We start from the raw sequence: 16,662 nt of genomic DNA on the forward strand, positions 1-16,662 counted from the left end.
AAGATACTGGCAGCACCAGATCACGGTCACCCTCAGTTGTCTTCAGCCAGTCCTGGCTGACTATGGCTACTTCTGACCTTTGCACTAACCTGACACTGGAATTTAGAGAGGAGGGCCTTTCCTACCACAGCAGCAAAGGCCTTGTCTCCAAAGTATGCGTGGGGGTAGGGGGTGGGAGCAGAATAGTATGGTGAAAAAAGGATGAATTTATTAGCTGCCTTTCAGGAACAGCCCTGGCACTTTTTTTCTAACAAGCAAACCTGGACTGGGAGGAAACCACATGACTTTATTGAGGACAGGATTTAGGAAAGGGCTTTTTGACCAGCACTACTTCAGTTATTTGCGATTTAAGCCCTTTTTTAATTTTGATACTACTGGTACTCAAACACATGCCCAGTGATGGATGCAATTCTAGAAATAAAAATCGATTCTGGGTTTCACAGCTGCAGTGAAAAGAAAGGTGCAAAGGCAGAGACTAGCTAAAATCAGCAAAATCCCTACTGGGCCCAGGTGTCAAGTGCCTGATTCTGTAAGTGGTCTGAAATGTGACTCACCAAGCCCAAGGGGCTCACCTGGGAATTTGCACCATCACATTATGGAAGGAGGAGCTAAGATTTGGTATAATAAATCTGTGTAAGTGAACTTTCTTTTCCAAGACCAACAGAAACCGTCAAAATATATGTCAAAGAAGGCAGTGGAGCCTTTTGGAAAAACGTCACCAGCCTCCCCAGAATCCATCTTTATGACTACAGAAGGAAGATGTACAAACACCGGATTTCTCCTCACAAACCCAACAAGCGGCTTGGGACCACTCACCTCTACAAACCTCCAACATCAATTTTTTATCTTTTCCCTTTCCAGCTTACGTAAAACATTTCCCATGAAGCTTCTACTAAAACTAATCCTGGAGTGGCAGGGCTTTACAAGTCCAAATTATTAAAATCTCACCCAAAAAGAACAGCAGGATACATTCTTTCTACTCTTATTTTTTTTTCCTCTTCTTTCATTTCCTCATTCATGAGACTCAACTGAGAGTGAATGTATGATACCTGCTACTATGTAAAAGATGCAAATCTATTCTTACCTTTGAACAGATTATAGTTTATTAGAGACTGTCATATAAAAATATTATAAGCCCCTATGCTATACTAGGTAGGGTGGGGGTGTAAAATCCCATAGGGACAAGAAAGGAAATAACGAGCTGGTGCGGCAGGGGGAAGGGTTGGAATGAACAAGAGGAGCTGGCAAATGTTCCACAGAAGGGTTGACATCTGAACTGTGTCTAAGGGATGTTTCAAAATTTGCTTGTTGGAAAAGTATGAAAATGTTATCCAGACAGAAGCAGAAGTACAGCAGCACAAAAAACATGGTCTATTTAAGTTTTAGATGTATGATCTTAGTACAGAGGGGAGCAGCAGGAAAGGGAATGCTGGATTGGGGCCAGACCCTAAAGGGATTTAAAAAAGCGTTTACCCACAGAAATCAATCACTGGTCTTCCTTCTTGTGTGGCAGATCACACAAAATGATGATGCTAAACAGAAATGCCAAGGAGAATGCTGGGGAATAACTCCTTTGAAAGGCCTCCCAGGAAGATACACACAGCACAAGATTATGACCACAAGGTCTAACTTGCTTGCACATGCACTCTCAGTGGGCTTGGTTATTTAATATATTTCTATATGACTGCGCTAAAGTTTCTTAACCAAAGCCCAAAGCTGGTAAGAACACTTCCTTCCCCAACCCAAAACAGAATATTACTTTTAGAATTTCTGAGACTATTCAATCAAAAGCAACAACAGAAGGTCCCACCCTGTAGAGGTATAAAATAAGGCAGAAATTTACAAAAAAACAAAAAACAAAACAGAACCCTGCTCTAAGTCTCTCCCTCAAAAACCTTTTCTTTCTGGAAACTTTCTCATGAGCCACAAACCTGGAGATCTCAAGGGGCAGTGTGTGAAAAGCAGATCTTCAGATGTGCATGTATGGTTCATTATCACTGACAACAGCCCAGTCTTCTATAATCTCATCCTAGCTTTCCAGTCGTGTATGTATATAAGGGTTTATGACCAACTTACTGGAGAGGGCAGCACTCTCACCAGCCATAGGTTGAGGTGCACTCAATTGTCTTTCAATTCAGTGACTCCTTGTCATTGGCAACCACACAACTGATGTGAATACCATTTAATTTCTCCTGATGCTGATCCAAGTGGACGAACAACTGACACATATTTTTTCCTACCCTTGGGCGTGATATCAGCAAGGTGGAAGAACAGATTCTCAGAAAATGCTCGTGCTCCTGACCACAACCAAAGAACTACTTTTAAAATGCTGCCATCTGAAACTGCCGAGTTTCAAGAAGTCTGAATTCACTCAATGAGAATCTGGAGCCAAGGAAAAGTCAGTGGGTCTCAGGCTGCACTGAAGAACATCCGGAGTTTCAAATAATGATGAGAAATCTTTTCCAGGCCTACCCAGTCAGGCACTCCAGCAAAGTCAAGATTCTAATCCTCTCCAAAGCAGTGATTCTCAACCTTGGCTGCCCGTTAGAAACACCTGGGGAGCTTTTGAAAAACAGGAGGACTGGGCTCTACCCCAGAGTAACTGAACCAGGAATTCTAGGAGGTGGAGTCCAGGCATCAAGTGTCTTGAAAACTCTTCTGATGACTCTGACCCACAGTGAGGGTTAAAGCCTTGCAACTCTAAGTAAGGTCCTTAGGCCAGCAATGGCATTACCAGGAAACTCAAAAGAAATGCAGAATCTCAGGTTCCACTCCAAACATACTAAATTAGAATCTGTATTCTACAAGATCCCCATGTGGTTCATACCATTAGCAGCATTGCTCTATAGGAAGGGCTCAAATAGCACAAGACTTATTTTCTAACAGTCTACCAACCTTCATCTCCAAACTTCTGTTTAAATAGTTAACCTGGTTTGACTGTAATGTTAGAAATGTCACTGTCCAATCAGAAGGCACCAAAGAATAAAAAGATGTACCTGGCAATTAAAACAAAGTGTGGCCTAGGCATCAAATTACAGCTAACTGAAGGCTGAAAGGGATAGAGGGAAAAGGGGTGGATGATACTTTTTTTTTTTAAGATTCAGCATTGTTCCTCCCCACCTTCCCCCAAAAATACAAAGTTAGCTTTTTCTTCCCCACTTTCTTTTTTTTTTTTTTTTAATTTTTATTTATTTATGATAGTACACAGAGAGAGAGAGAGAGGCAGAGACATAGGCAGAGGGAGAAGCAGGCTCCATGCACCGGGAGCCCGACGTGGGATTCGATCCCGGGTCTCCAGGATCACGCCCTGGGCCAAAGGCAGGTGCCAAACCGCTGCGCCACCCAGGGATCCCTCTTCCCCACTTTCAAAGAGGTCTTCAGAGGAGTAAAACTCAATGCCAAGAAGTCTGTTAATTATTGTTCCCAGAGTTCTGTTGAACAGGAATACAGTATTTTGCACCATCATCCAAATGTACAATCATTTCGGTATGATTTTTAACCAACTTCAATCCCAACTGAACATCACCTGGATTTATGGACAATTACAGAGCCTTTTAAGAGTGAGAAGAACATAATGGTCAAGAAGAGATGAAAGATAAATTGCTTTTGCAAAGCTCAGACCAAAATAATTGAGGATTGAGGCCAGTGTTTCCAATACATCATGAAATATATCATCTAGCAAACTTCAATTTGTTTTTGGAGCAATCTTTGTCCCAGTCAGAGAAAACACAATACCTTATGAACATTCTCAAAAGTTTAATTTATGTTTGGACAGTTTGAACATATGGATTTTTTAAAAATCTGTTAAGACATTTTGAGACGTCAACCTAAGAGACTCTGACATATCTGAATTCTGGTTGTAAATGCTGCTGAGTTCTGGAAAGGCACAGACTAAATGCTCAACTATCTGGCCATGTTATATAGGCTGGGGTGCAGAGCAGCAGATGCCTTCATGTGCCAAAGGCAGAAGGAAAAATAAGAGTCTTACAAAGGGAAAGAGCACCCCAACTTTCCCAGACTGCACTCTCTAAGTTGGCTCTGATGTTGCTTTAGACTAAATCTGAGGTGGAGGAGTCTGATTCCTACAAATATTTATTGTATACCTATTAAATGCCAAACTTTGTTTTAAGCATCTGATGTTAGAGATCCCATGGTAGTGATCTAGCAGTTTTGTCAAGTGGAGAAAACTACTGTCATCAATAAAACAATCATTAAAGACAACTACCTCCTTGCTGGTCTTTCTCTTCATTCATAAAACGTGAACTGTAACAATCCCTCAAAGTAACCCACTTTGAACCTCTGGTGGACTAGCTAGCTGTCTAAATAATAAGTAAAAGTTGGTCAACAGCACAATCTGTTTTGGCAATCAAACTTGAAAATTAAACCAAGCAGAATAAAAATCAAAGCTGAGTCTCAAAGAGATATCTGAATACCCATATTCATAACAGCACTATTCACCATAGCCAAGAGATGGAAGTAACCCAAATGCCCACTGACAGATGAATGGATAAACAAAATGTGATACACACATACATATAGAATACTAGTCAGTGTTAGAAGGGAAAGAAATCCTGTTAACATGCTACAACATGGATGAACCTTGAAGACATGCTAAGTGAAATAAGATAGTCACAAAAAGACAAATATTGTATGATTCCACTCATATGAGGTATTGAGAGTGGCCAAATTCAGAAACAGAAAGTAGATGGTAGTTACCAAGGGCTGGGGAGACAGAAAAGATAGTTATTGTTTCAGAAGTATAGAGTTTCAGTTCTGCAAGATGAAAAAGTCCTGGAGATCTGTTTCACAAGAATGTGACTATATTTAACACTTTTGAATTGTACATTTTAATTTAAATTGTTAAGATGGTATATGTTTTGTTATGTTTTTTACAATTTTTAAAAAATTAAAACTCAAAACAGAAAAGTTAAGTGATGAACTTGAACCTCTGGAGTTTATCTGGCCACTTGCCTGATCCTGGATTTTTGCTTCAATGTTCAAACTGGAGTGCAGACTTGCAGCACTGCCCTAATCCCACCACAGCTCAGGAGGGCGCTAGCTTTATGCCAGGCTGACTCCTGCCCTAAAACTTGATAAGCTTAGAAGGTTACCCACTCAAAATATGAAAATATCCTAGTTTTTACTTAATCATTTCTTTTCCTCCTCTTATATCTGAGACAATATAGATAACTACCACCTTTACACTTATAGAAAAGAAACAATGATTTTTCAGTGGAAATTGATCTGTGAACACAAGCCACTCTGAGAAAGGCCAAGTCAAGTTCAGTTGCTGAAAATGTCCCATTATAAACAAACATGACCCACAAGTACATCAAAATATGAATCTTTTTTTGTTTTATCCCTGAAGTCAGTGGGGCATTTACCTAATGAGTAGTTATTTTATTTTATTCACTCATTACCTGTTTATAGTCTATCTCCCCCACCAGAATGCATGTTCTGTGAGTGCAATGATCTTGTCTGGCTGGTTCACTACTGGATTCACAGTATCCAGCACAGCCACAGTAGGTATATAATAAGTATTTATTGAGTAAACAAATACACTGACCTCATATGTCTGAAGTTTAAAGGCCACTAGCTCTAAGAAAGTGTAACATTAATTCTACATTAGGAAGGAGTCCAGTGTCTGCTCTGCCAGGATACTTAATGCCTTCAGGGCAGGAATGACACATCTAAAACAGAAAGATCTTTCAGTATTTCCTAAATTGAGACCAAACGGAATTGACTTCATTAAGGAAATTACACTCTGAAGATACTCTAATTCTAATGTGTCACCTCCTGCTACCACTGTCATACCACTCTACTCCTACTCCTGCCATACTATCCACATAGTAGTCCCCAGCCCCTCTGAATTTCTTGTTGTTCCTCAAAACATAAGGCCCTCTCCTCTGGGCCTCCAGGCCTTTAGAAATGCCATTCTCTTTTCCTCAGATACAGCTGCCTATCCTTTCCATCTGGTGAATGCATCTCAATATTTCAAGATCCAAAAAAAGTCACCTTTACTTAAAGCCCTCCTAACTCAACCAGGGAGGAATAAACACTATGTCCTCTGTAATCCCATAGCACTTTGACTTTTACTGCTTCAGACTCCTCACTATGCCTCAGTAAGTATTTAATAAATATTCACTGAATAAATAACCCTGGTTATAATTTTTTTTTAAGATTTATTCATTTGAGAGAGAGAGAAAAAAAAACAAGCCAGGGGGAGCTGCAGGCAGAGGGAGAGGAAGAAGCAGATTCCCTGATGAGCAGGGATGTGGGGCTCCATCCCAGGACCCTGAGATCATGACCTGAGCCAAAGGCAGCCACTTAACTGACTAAGGCACCCAGGTGCCCCAACTCTGATTGTAATTACCAGATTGTAAGTTCTGCAAGGGCCAGGGTTATATTTGATTCTTCTAAGTCAGTGGTTCTCAATGAGATGACTTTAGTTCCCAAGAGACATCTGCCAATGTCTAGAGATATTTTTGGTTATCACAACTGGAGGAGGATTGCTACTAGCATGTAATAGGTAGAGGTCAGAGATGCTGCTAAACATTCTACAATGCATGGGACAGCCCCTCGTGACAAAAAATTATCCAGCCTAAAATGTCAATAAAGCTGCTATTGAGGAACTCTGATCTAAGTGTATCTTTTAGCTCCCAGAAAGAGTGCCTGCTTACAGAAGATTTGCTGTTGAATAAATTGCCCATCAGCGTTTACCAGATTCTAAAAATCCAGCAGGGCCAATGAATCAGGACTAAGAAATGAGCTACAGCTATTGAAGGAAGGTAAGAGCTCTGCTTTTCTGCATCTCTAAAAGATATGCCTCACATTAAGCTACTGCCTCTGAGTCAAAGCATCCACTATACGCCCACATGCCTAAGGAAAGACACTAAGACATTAAAAAAAAAAATCCTTGTAGTCACCTCAACTAAGGTAAATTATATTTTCATGTTCGCACCCAGAGGTCAAGAATGAACTGTGCCTATATGCTTGAGACTAAAAATGTTTCACTCTATGGGACACCTGGGTGGCTTAGCAGTTGAGCACCTGCCTTTGGCCCAGGGCGGGATCCTGGAGTCCCAGGATCCGGTCCCACATCAGGCTCCCTGAATGGAGTCTGCTTCTCACTCTGCCTAGGTCTCTGCCTCTCTCTGTGTGTCTCTCATGAATAAAATAAAATCTTAAAAAAAAAAAAAAAAAAAAAAAGTTTCACTCTAAGTATTGGTTATTCATCTGATAAGCCCTTTACATTCTGCAAGTTTCTCACTCTTTCTTACCACTGTTAAATTCCGAATTTCTTCCATGACACGAGGCCAGAAGGACTGTAGGCTTTGCTGGGCATCACTGCTGCTAGTACCACCAAATCCTCCTTCTGTGGACATTTTGACAACTGAAAACAAATACACACATGAAATACATTAGAAGTAATAAAGACAGACTTTCTGTCCAGGTCATTTATATCTCTCCTTATGGCTGTTTTCACTAATTCATTCAATTTTTCAATCTGAGAAGGTATATAATTGTGCTGAAGAGGTTTTTATTTTTTTATTTATTTATTTTTTTTGAAGAGGTTTTTAAACATAGACTTAAATGTTAGCAAAAACAGGGAAAAAGTTTCCCCTTTTATCCAACTCATACCACAGAGACTATCAGGGAGCTCTCACTAGAAAATATAAAATTACCAGAAATCCAAACTAAAATCTTAATGTGAATCAAGGCTTTTAATGTCTTATCTTAGGAAGAGACAAAAAGGGCACTTGGTTGGTGCCCTAGTCTGGTCCATAATTTTCAATGCCATTTCTTCTAGTGTTTTTTTAAGTTCACCATGGTTTCTCATACTCCATGCCACAGCCTGCAGCAGATATATTAAGGGTCTCAATGACTAATACTGTATAGAAATATAACCCAAGTTTTAACAATAAGCGCCCATTTTATTCTTTTGTTTTAGACACCGGGGCCCCATTTCTTTGAGGCTACTGAAGATTATTATTTCTTCTAATCTCAAGCTAATCTGCTTCAGAGGGTAGAGAAGTGCTAAAGCCTTGGCCAATAATTCAGTGGGTACACTAATTCTCTGAACTGAAACAACTTCCCAATTCTTTCCTTACCTGAACCTTTCTGTTAGGACCAAAGCCAAAGCACACCATCAAATGGAAGCCTTAAGGTCATTGAAAACAATAGGGAATTAAATTTAGGATAGAGAAAAGAATCAGAACTTGCATGTGGTCAATTGCTTTTGTGAATGACAAGGGAAGATGAATGAGGATCCCAGTATCAGTTTTAACTGTAGATAATATTGTATGTCTTACAAGACTTACAGGGAAAAAGTAAAAAACTCCAGATGGCTTAAATGCTTATCTGGCAAATACTTAAATGCAAGAAACAGTTTAATTAAACACAAAGAATAAGAAATTTAGTGATGTCCTAAGAATTTCTATTCTGGGAAATTATTTTAAAAGGTTTAAATGCCAGTGACAGGATGCTGGCCGAGAGCTATGTAAATCATTAAGAACTAATTCTGAAAGGCTGAGAGAAAAGTACCAAAGCCAGGTGTCACATGACTAAACGTGTTCCTTTCCAAAGCCCATGAGGACACATGCTGGGCAGATCATTCTCCGTCAGCAGAGTGGAATGAAGACTGATAAATCTGGGTTTAGACTGTGAGGATGTTTGATTCCCTCTTAAATGTTTGCCTGGGATTGTCCTAGAGGTCCCTATTTTTTTTTTTTTTCTTTTTCCTTCTAAAGGAAATGATGAGAGGAAGGAGATGGAAGGAAAACAAGAATACAATCTTCAAAGCAGATTTCACTCTGGTGTAATGACATTAGTAGGTGATGATGTAATGGGAAAAGATTTGGAGCCAATTTCTGTTGCTGGAAGCCAACAAGCAGCTCTATACATCAACAGGAACTCTTAAGTACTGGGAAGCAATATAATCTTGGAGTTTCTGGAGGGAATTAAAGTGAAGAGTGTTGAATCACAGTTGAAATAACTAGATAAAAATTTCAGTCCCCCAAAACCAAGTATGGTCCCATGATATTTTCATTCATCACCATATGCATGCGGCCTATACACTATTCTCTTAGATGTACTGAGAACAAAGAAATCAAAGTAATCTAAGTTTATCTTTATTAATAAAGACATAAGGCTCTGATGACAATGAAGAGAGACTCAATCTTTTAAAATGGAGCAAACAAAAAAATCTCTCTAGAAATAAAAATATCAAAAACTTAAGAATCTAACCTTTTATTGTATGGATCCATGGATAGCTCTGATCTTAGCAAAATTTGCCACACAAACTGCCACAGTCAAAGGAGGAAGATGCATATTGTTGCCAAAGATATCTGTATCCTTGCTAATGATGGGTAGGTAGGTTCAGTTTGAGTGAGATTTAGAAAGTTGGTAACAAGTTTTGGTTGTCCCCTAATCTGTTCTAACATTACAAAGGCACACAATTCAAGAAGCACCGCTAAATTTTCTGTGTACGGTCTGCTTTTAAATTTTGAACTATCCCAACTAAGGATGTGCTGGTGTGATCAGTTCCCAAACATCTGTGCAGTCAATAGACCATGAATGAATCTGGTTGGTTCAGAGCCACACACTGGTGGGAATGAGGGTTAGGTACAAAACAGAAGCTAACAAGTCTTTCTGGAACTGAGTAATGTATTAAAAGTTAAAATTTTAACTTCAGAGGCCCATCTGCACTAGAAAATCACAAATAGTTAATGGCAAAATATACAAATCAATAATAATGTCCTTTATATTTTATTGCATCATAAAAGTTTAGGACTTTAAAAAAGACATCAAGAGTCCCTAAGCCTCACTCCTCTAAAAGTATGCTCACAGCTCTATTTCAACCTCTGCCAACCTCCTCCCATCCCAAGTGGTCATTCAGCATCAAGTGTGAGTATCTCCCTCCCTAATTCTGGGAAACTGGCTTACTGGTAAGGTGCTCTTTTCCATCTTTGGACAGCTCTGACTGTTCTTTACATTAAATTATATTTGCAAAGTTCCATCTGAGCTTTGGATTTAAAGTTACAGCCCTATGGTTTTTTCATCCCGAAACCTCTTTTTATAAATTCCTGACTTCTAAAACAAAAGTATTCTCATCAGAAACAGATGATCTTCTCATGAGGAACATGATTTCTAGTATCTTTGCACAGAGATGATTAGCAGGTAATTCTTTTTAATACCTCCTGCAAGAACATAAATTGCTACTATAAAATAGAAAAGGTGACTACTTTTATTCAAAAGATTTTCCTTGGGATGCCTGGGTGGCTCAGTTGGTTGAGCAGCTGACTCTTGGTTTCGGCTCAGGTCATGATCTCATGGTCATGGGATCAAGCACTGCTTTAGGCTCTGGGCTCAGTTGAGAGTCTGCTTGTGGATTCTCTCTCTCCCTCTGCCCCTCACTCACTCACTCTCTAAAATAAATAAATCTTAAAAAAAAAAAAAAGTTTTCCTTAAAACAGATTCAGCCATTACATGGAGCTTTAAAAAATTAAACCAAACCTCAAGCAAAAGATTTTATAAAAACAAATTGGTGTTCCCACTATTTTCTAACTGAGGCACAGGATTAAAACAACGAAACCTAATCAGTAAATTTTGCTCACTAAACAGCCCAACAAGTTAAAAATATAAACCAACCTTAGTTAATCTTTTTTTAAATAAAGATTTTATTTATCTGACAGAAAGAACGAGCAGGGGGATTGGCAGGCAAAGGGAGAGGGAGAAGTAGGCAACCCACTAGCAGGGAGTCCAATGCAGGGCTAGACCCCAGGACCCAGAGATCATGACCTGAACCAAAGGCAGACACTTAACTGACTGAGCCACCCAGGCACCCCAACCTTAGTTAATCTTATCACTTCTTACTTTAGTACTTAAATACATTAATTGCAACTAAGTTGATTTTGCTATAGAAGTAGTCTATAACATTTACAGCTCATGAAATATGTGCCAGATCCATTTTCTAGGGTAATGAGAGAAGGTATGTAATTTAAAAGTAAGAAAGATTTGTATTTCAGTATCCCTTTTTTGTTTTTTGTTTTGTTTTGTTTTTTGAGAGAGAGAGAGCAAGAGACCAGCACGAGTGTGGAAAGGGGCAGAGAGGGAGAAGAAGCAGACTTACCTACCTCTAAGCGCAGAGCCCAACACTGGGGCTCAATCCCAAGACCCTGAGATCATGACCTGAGCCAAAGTCAGATGCTCAAATGAACTGAGCAAGTCAGGCACCGCCAGGATCTTTTTTATTCCATGTTAAATTGCTATTTCTAATAGCTATCACAGGACAAAGCTATTTATTTACAGTTGACAACAAAACTGCTTAAGACCAAGCTGCATTAGGTTTAGATCACTCATGAAACATGCAACATAGGGGCGCCTGGATGGCTCAGTTAAGCATCCAACTCTTGATCTCAGTTCAAGTCTTGATCTCAGGGTCATGAATTCAATCCCCAGCATGGAGCCTACTTTAAGCAAACAAAAACAGGTGACTTTTGGGGCACCTGGGTGGCATAGTTGGTTAAGTATCTGACACTTGGTTTCAACTCATGCCCTGATCTCAGAGGTGAAGCCCTATATCAGGCTCCTTGCTCAGCAAGGAGTCTGCTTGAGATTCTCTCGCCCTCTCCCTTTGCCCCTCCCTCTCTCTAAAATAAATAAATCTTTAAAAAAAAATGTGGCATAGAATTTCCCAGATTTAATTCATCGTTAAAATTAGATTTATCATTCATGTTCATTAATTACTTTATAATACTTGAATAAGATGTTTAACTATTTAATAAAGACATTAGGATCAGATGAAGTATCAAATGGTTGTTGCCAGAAGTAATCTCAACTTCCAGTATCTATTAATTTATCTCCTTTTAAAAACAGTTTGCTTTCCAAAGCTAGAAGGGGGAAGACTCAAAGTCTATCACAAAAAGGCTGTTTCTCCAATGCTCAACTTCAACTGCCATCTGTCCACAAATCATCTCTAAACATCCCCATCCAGACATGATCACTCCTTCCTGTGAATCTTCAGAGCCCTTGATCTGCACCTCTCTGCCTTCACCACATTATCTTGTATGATCATTATTTATGTGTATGTCTTATCGTATTTCCCCTTCTGGTTTACAAGCTCCTTGTGGGTAGGACCTGGGATCCCTCACAGCATCTAGCACATAGTCTGACCAATTACTTCTGAATGAAGGGACAAGACAGTTGCTAGGTACAGCCTTTCTGAGAAAAAGAGGTCTCTTGGAAAGGCTAGCCCTGAAATAGACTTAATGGGACTGCCTGAACAACTAAAGGAAGTGGTTATACAAGCTATTCTGGAAAGCTCAGAATAAATGAGTTCCTCTCTAGGCCTTTAAAATAAGAACAACAGTCAGAAATCTACCTGAAACTGACTTACTGAAGCGAATTTAAGATAAAAGGATAAGTCAGGAAGGCCACAAGCGCGCGCGCACGCGCGCACACACACACACACACACACACACACACACAGCCCCAAAGATGCAAGGCAGACTAGAAGCCTGGAAGAATGGGTGCATACCACTCCTAAGTATAAATTTTTTGAAAGACAGAACTTTCTCAGAAAGGGGACCAGGATAGATTAGTATAGTTTGAAAAAAATTAATGACACTACGTAAGTAGGAGGAAGGCAAATACCTCTGTTTGGCCATTCATTAGTAGGAAGATAAGGAGAAAATCATGGAGGAAATAAGATGATTCAATCAGATCATTCAAAGATGGAAAATCTGGCTACCATTCTAATAACCTTTATCATTGATGAAGAAAGAAAAAGATGAAGAGGGATCCCTGGGTGGCGCAGCGGTTTAGCGCCTGCCTTTGGCCCAGGGCGCGATCCTGGAGACCCGGGATCGAATCCCACGTCGGGCTCCCGGTGCATGGAGCCTGCTTCTCCCTCTGCCTGTGTCTCTGCCTCTCTCTCTCTCTCACTGTGTGCCTATCATAAATAAAAAATAAAAAATTAAAAAAAAAAAAAAAGAAAAAGATGAAGAAAGAAAAATTTTATTTTTCTTAAAAATATATAAAGCAACATAAGGTTTTATTGCAGTATTCCCTAGTTTTTAAACTCTGTACCTTTATTTTTTAAGATTTTTATTTATTTACTCATGAGAAACACAGTGAGAGAGAAAGAGGCAGAGCATAGGCTGAGGGAGAAGCAGGCTCCTTGTAAGGAGCCTGATGTGGGACTCGGATCCCAGATCCCAGAATCACGCCCTGGGCCAAAGGCAGATCCTCAACTGCTGAGCCACCCAGGCGTCCCTAAACTCTCTACTTTAGACTTTAGCTCTCTTTTCTTGGCATATACCTCATTCTCTCTATGAAAGTCCTTTATAATATGCCTAAACCCATTATACAGTTCTTTGAAATAACTAAAACCAAATAGATGTTGTTGGGCGATAATAACCTAAAACGCTAACATAACAAGTGTTCAAGGAAAAAAGATCAAAGAAAGCTCCCCTGAAATGAAACCCAATCCCTGACCAATACTGCTTCCTATTAAAGTACTAGAGCTGACCCATCCCAGGTAGTCAGGTTTTACCTAAAAACAACACTCTCATTGTCAAATGCAAGCAAATATATCCTAGCCCAATTGTGACTGAAAAACAAATCTAAATGTTGGTACCATGTTTCCCTTTAATGACCCTCCCCCCCCCCATCCAACTTACAGTCTTTAGGTTATAAGCAACGCCAATCATTCCTGTGTCTCCAAATTTATATCCGGTATCTCCCCATGTTCAAAGCACTTTTAAGCTTATTTGTGCTTGCTATTTTAGATATTCTTCCCAACTACAAAGAAAGGTGTAAAAAATTTTGAGAACTAAGACTTTTGAAACAATTTCACCAACAGACAATTTGGTTCTAATGTTTATACAGATGGATCTACGAATATATGCCATTATCAATCATGGCTAAAGAGCATTTCAAGCCTTAAGGACGCATATGTTCTCTACAATAAAACCAATCTCAAATCGACAATTTTAGGAGAAAAATAGCACTACTCTGGAAATTAAAAGACCTATGTTTGCGAACTGGCCTGCAGCCTACTAACTGGTGGCCTTGGGACAATCATTCAACTAAGCCCCTCCAGAAGCAATGTATACTGAACATATGCCAAAGGGGTGGTCTAGTATGGAAGACCTACACTTGACTACTTGAGGATGCAATAAATGAATGAATACAAAAGAAGGCAAGGTGATTATAAAGACAAGAGGGGTCAACAGTCTTTATTTAAGCTCATCTAAGGTTTCGATTTTATCACACAAGAAAGCACTACGCTTAGTGCCAGAAAACTTACTACTTAAGTTCTAAACCCTTACATAACTGGATACCAGCTAGTCATACTTACTGGCAGGTTCTTACACAGTACCCACTATTAGAATGAATAATGTACCCTGGGACGCCCAGGTGGCTCAGCAGTTAAGGTGTCTGCTTTGGCTCAGGGCATGATCCCAGAATCTTGAGATGGAGTCCCACATCAGGCTCCCTGCATGGAGCCTGCTTCTCCCTCTGCCTGTGTCTCTGCCTCTGTGTTTCGCATGAATAAATATTTAAAAAAAAAAAAAAAGAAGAAGAAGAATACAGCTTGACTGGAGACCCCTTTCCCCAACCCTGATTAATGCCAAGTTCAATGTTTGAGGGTGTGTTTGTTTCTAGCTCCAAGAAGCTAAGTCTGAAGCTGCTTTTCAAACTGCCTACTGGAAAAACCACGCTTCCCAAAAGACTAAGGTTTGGAACTAGCTGCACTTACTTTCCCTAAAGAGCTGTTCACAAGGACACATTTTTAAATTGGCAGCAGAAACACTTTTCCTTCAAAAACAAAAACATGTTTCTGTTTGCTATCTACTATAACATAATCTTTTCAACAAGGGCCAGATCATAATACAGTTATAACTGGAAAAAACTGACAGCATGGCAACTGGTATAAGCAATGAAACTGATAGGAATGCATGAACAAAACACTTTAAGATCTTTTCCTGCAGAAGAGAAAATGATATGCAAGCATCTTACTTCACATACTTTCTTTCTCATTTGTTCATTACTGTTCAACTTAAACCATCCCTGTATATATGACAGCAATACAACACTATTTTATTTTGTATGATGAAGGAACAAGTATTTCAGTGGAGTACTCCAAAGTTTAAGGCTGCTCGCATGCTACAACAGTAGAGTTGAAGAGTTATAACTTTTAAACTGTATGATCTGCAAGCCAAAAATATGTTTTTTAAAGATTTTATTTATTTATTCATGAGACACACAGAGAGAGGCAGAGACATAGGCAGAGGGAGAAACAGGCTCTATGCAGGGAGCCCAATGCGGACTCACTCCCAGGAGCCCAGGAGCAGGACCTGAGCCAAAGGCAGACGCTTAACCACTGAGCCACCAGGTGCCCCTGCAAGCCAAAAATATTATCTGGCCCTTTACAAAGAAAGGATCAGATAACATTTAGAACTCAGTTCTAAACTGTTCAGTGCTTTGAATTGAATCCTTCCATGACAGAAGTAGTGTTTTCTCTCATTTACTGATGCGGCAACTGAGCACCCATGTTTGAGAAACTTGCCTTACAGCACACAGCTGTTACACAGCTCCCTCACATGTTCAGCCTCCATTAGGAGTGAGCTGGGCCAGCCCCCTTTGCCCCACAGAAATATTTGTTAATCTCTCTGACTCTCCAACCTAATGAAAGTAAATAAATTCTTGCAGGAAGAATGGGGAGTTACTGGTTTTTCAGGCTCTGAGCCTGAAAGAGAATTCTGACATGAGCTGGAGACAGAAATAGTGCCAGTAGCCTGAGTTAGGTTGTATCCTAAAACAAAGAGGCATTTTGCCTACTGGATCCCTTCTGAGATTTAGAAACCCTGGGAACAACCTCTTCTGCTTCTGACAGGACCCTGTAATTTGTGCCCAAGAAAGGTAAGAAGTGTGATTCTGAAGAATGTCTCAATGCCAACTTAAGAGCTGTAGAGTTCACAAACTACTTGTCACATACATTACCCTCAATTGATCTTCATTCAGTTCAGTGATAAAGACATCAATATTATTCCAATGTTACAAATAAGATAGCTGAAGATTAGTTACTTGCTCAAAAGCACAATATAGTAAATGGTGCGGTGAGAAACAAAAACTCAGGGCACCTGGGTGGCTTGTTCCGTTAAGCATCTTCCTACAACTCAGGTCATGATCCCAAATAAATACATCTTAAAAAAAAAAAAAAAACCACAAAAGGTCTGCAATTCTCTTCCTGCCTTACTATAGCTTGTTCATGGGATCCCTGGGTGGCGCCACAGTTTGGCGCCTGCCTTTGGCCCAGGGCGCGATCCGGGAGACCCTGGATGGAATCCCACGTCGGGCTCCCGGTGCATGGAGCCTGCTTCTCCCTCTGCCTATGTCTCTGCCTCTCTCTCTCTCTCTCTGTGTGACTATCATAAATAAATAAAAATTAAAAAAAAAAAAACTATAGCTTGTTCATTGTTCATTCTCACTCTTTGCAGATTTTTTAAAATTTTTTTTAAGATTTTATTTGACACAGAGAGAGAACATGAGCAGGGGGAGCTGCAGGGAAAGGGAGAAGCAGGCTCCCCGCTGAGCAGGGAGCCCAATGGGGGGCTCGATCCCAGGATCTTGGGATCACAACCTGAGCCAAAGTTA

The 16,662-nt window shown here is 39.9% G+C and overlaps 1 protein-coding gene across 5 annotated transcripts in view; it reads right to left on the bottom strand.

Moving 5' to 3' along the window:
• NFYC (nuclear transcription factor Y subunit gamma) overlaps positions 1-16,662 on the bottom strand; it is a 67,418-nt gene that overhangs the window by 22,522 nt on the left and 28,234 nt on the right. For 4 of the 5 annotated variants that reach the window (XM_072771706.1, XM_072771703.1, XM_072771704.1 and 1 more), the window contains exon 2: positions 7,281-7,393. In XM_072771706.1, the coding sequence (XP_072627807.1) occupies positions 7,281-7,385 (105 nt within the window). In that variant the 5' untranslated portion in view covers positions 7,386-7,393. Of the gene's footprint in view, positions 1-7,280; positions 7,394-13,682; positions 13,804-16,662 lie in introns of all 5 variants that reach the window. The other variant, XM_072771705.1, reaches the window with a different exon arrangement.

This window comes from Canis lupus, chromosome 13, assembly GCF_048164855.1.
Source record: "Canis lupus baileyi chromosome 13, mCanLup2.hap1, whole genome shotgun sequence".
In the NCBI taxonomy this organism is placed as follows: Eukaryota; Metazoa; Chordata; class Mammalia; order Carnivora; family Canidae; genus Canis; species Canis lupus.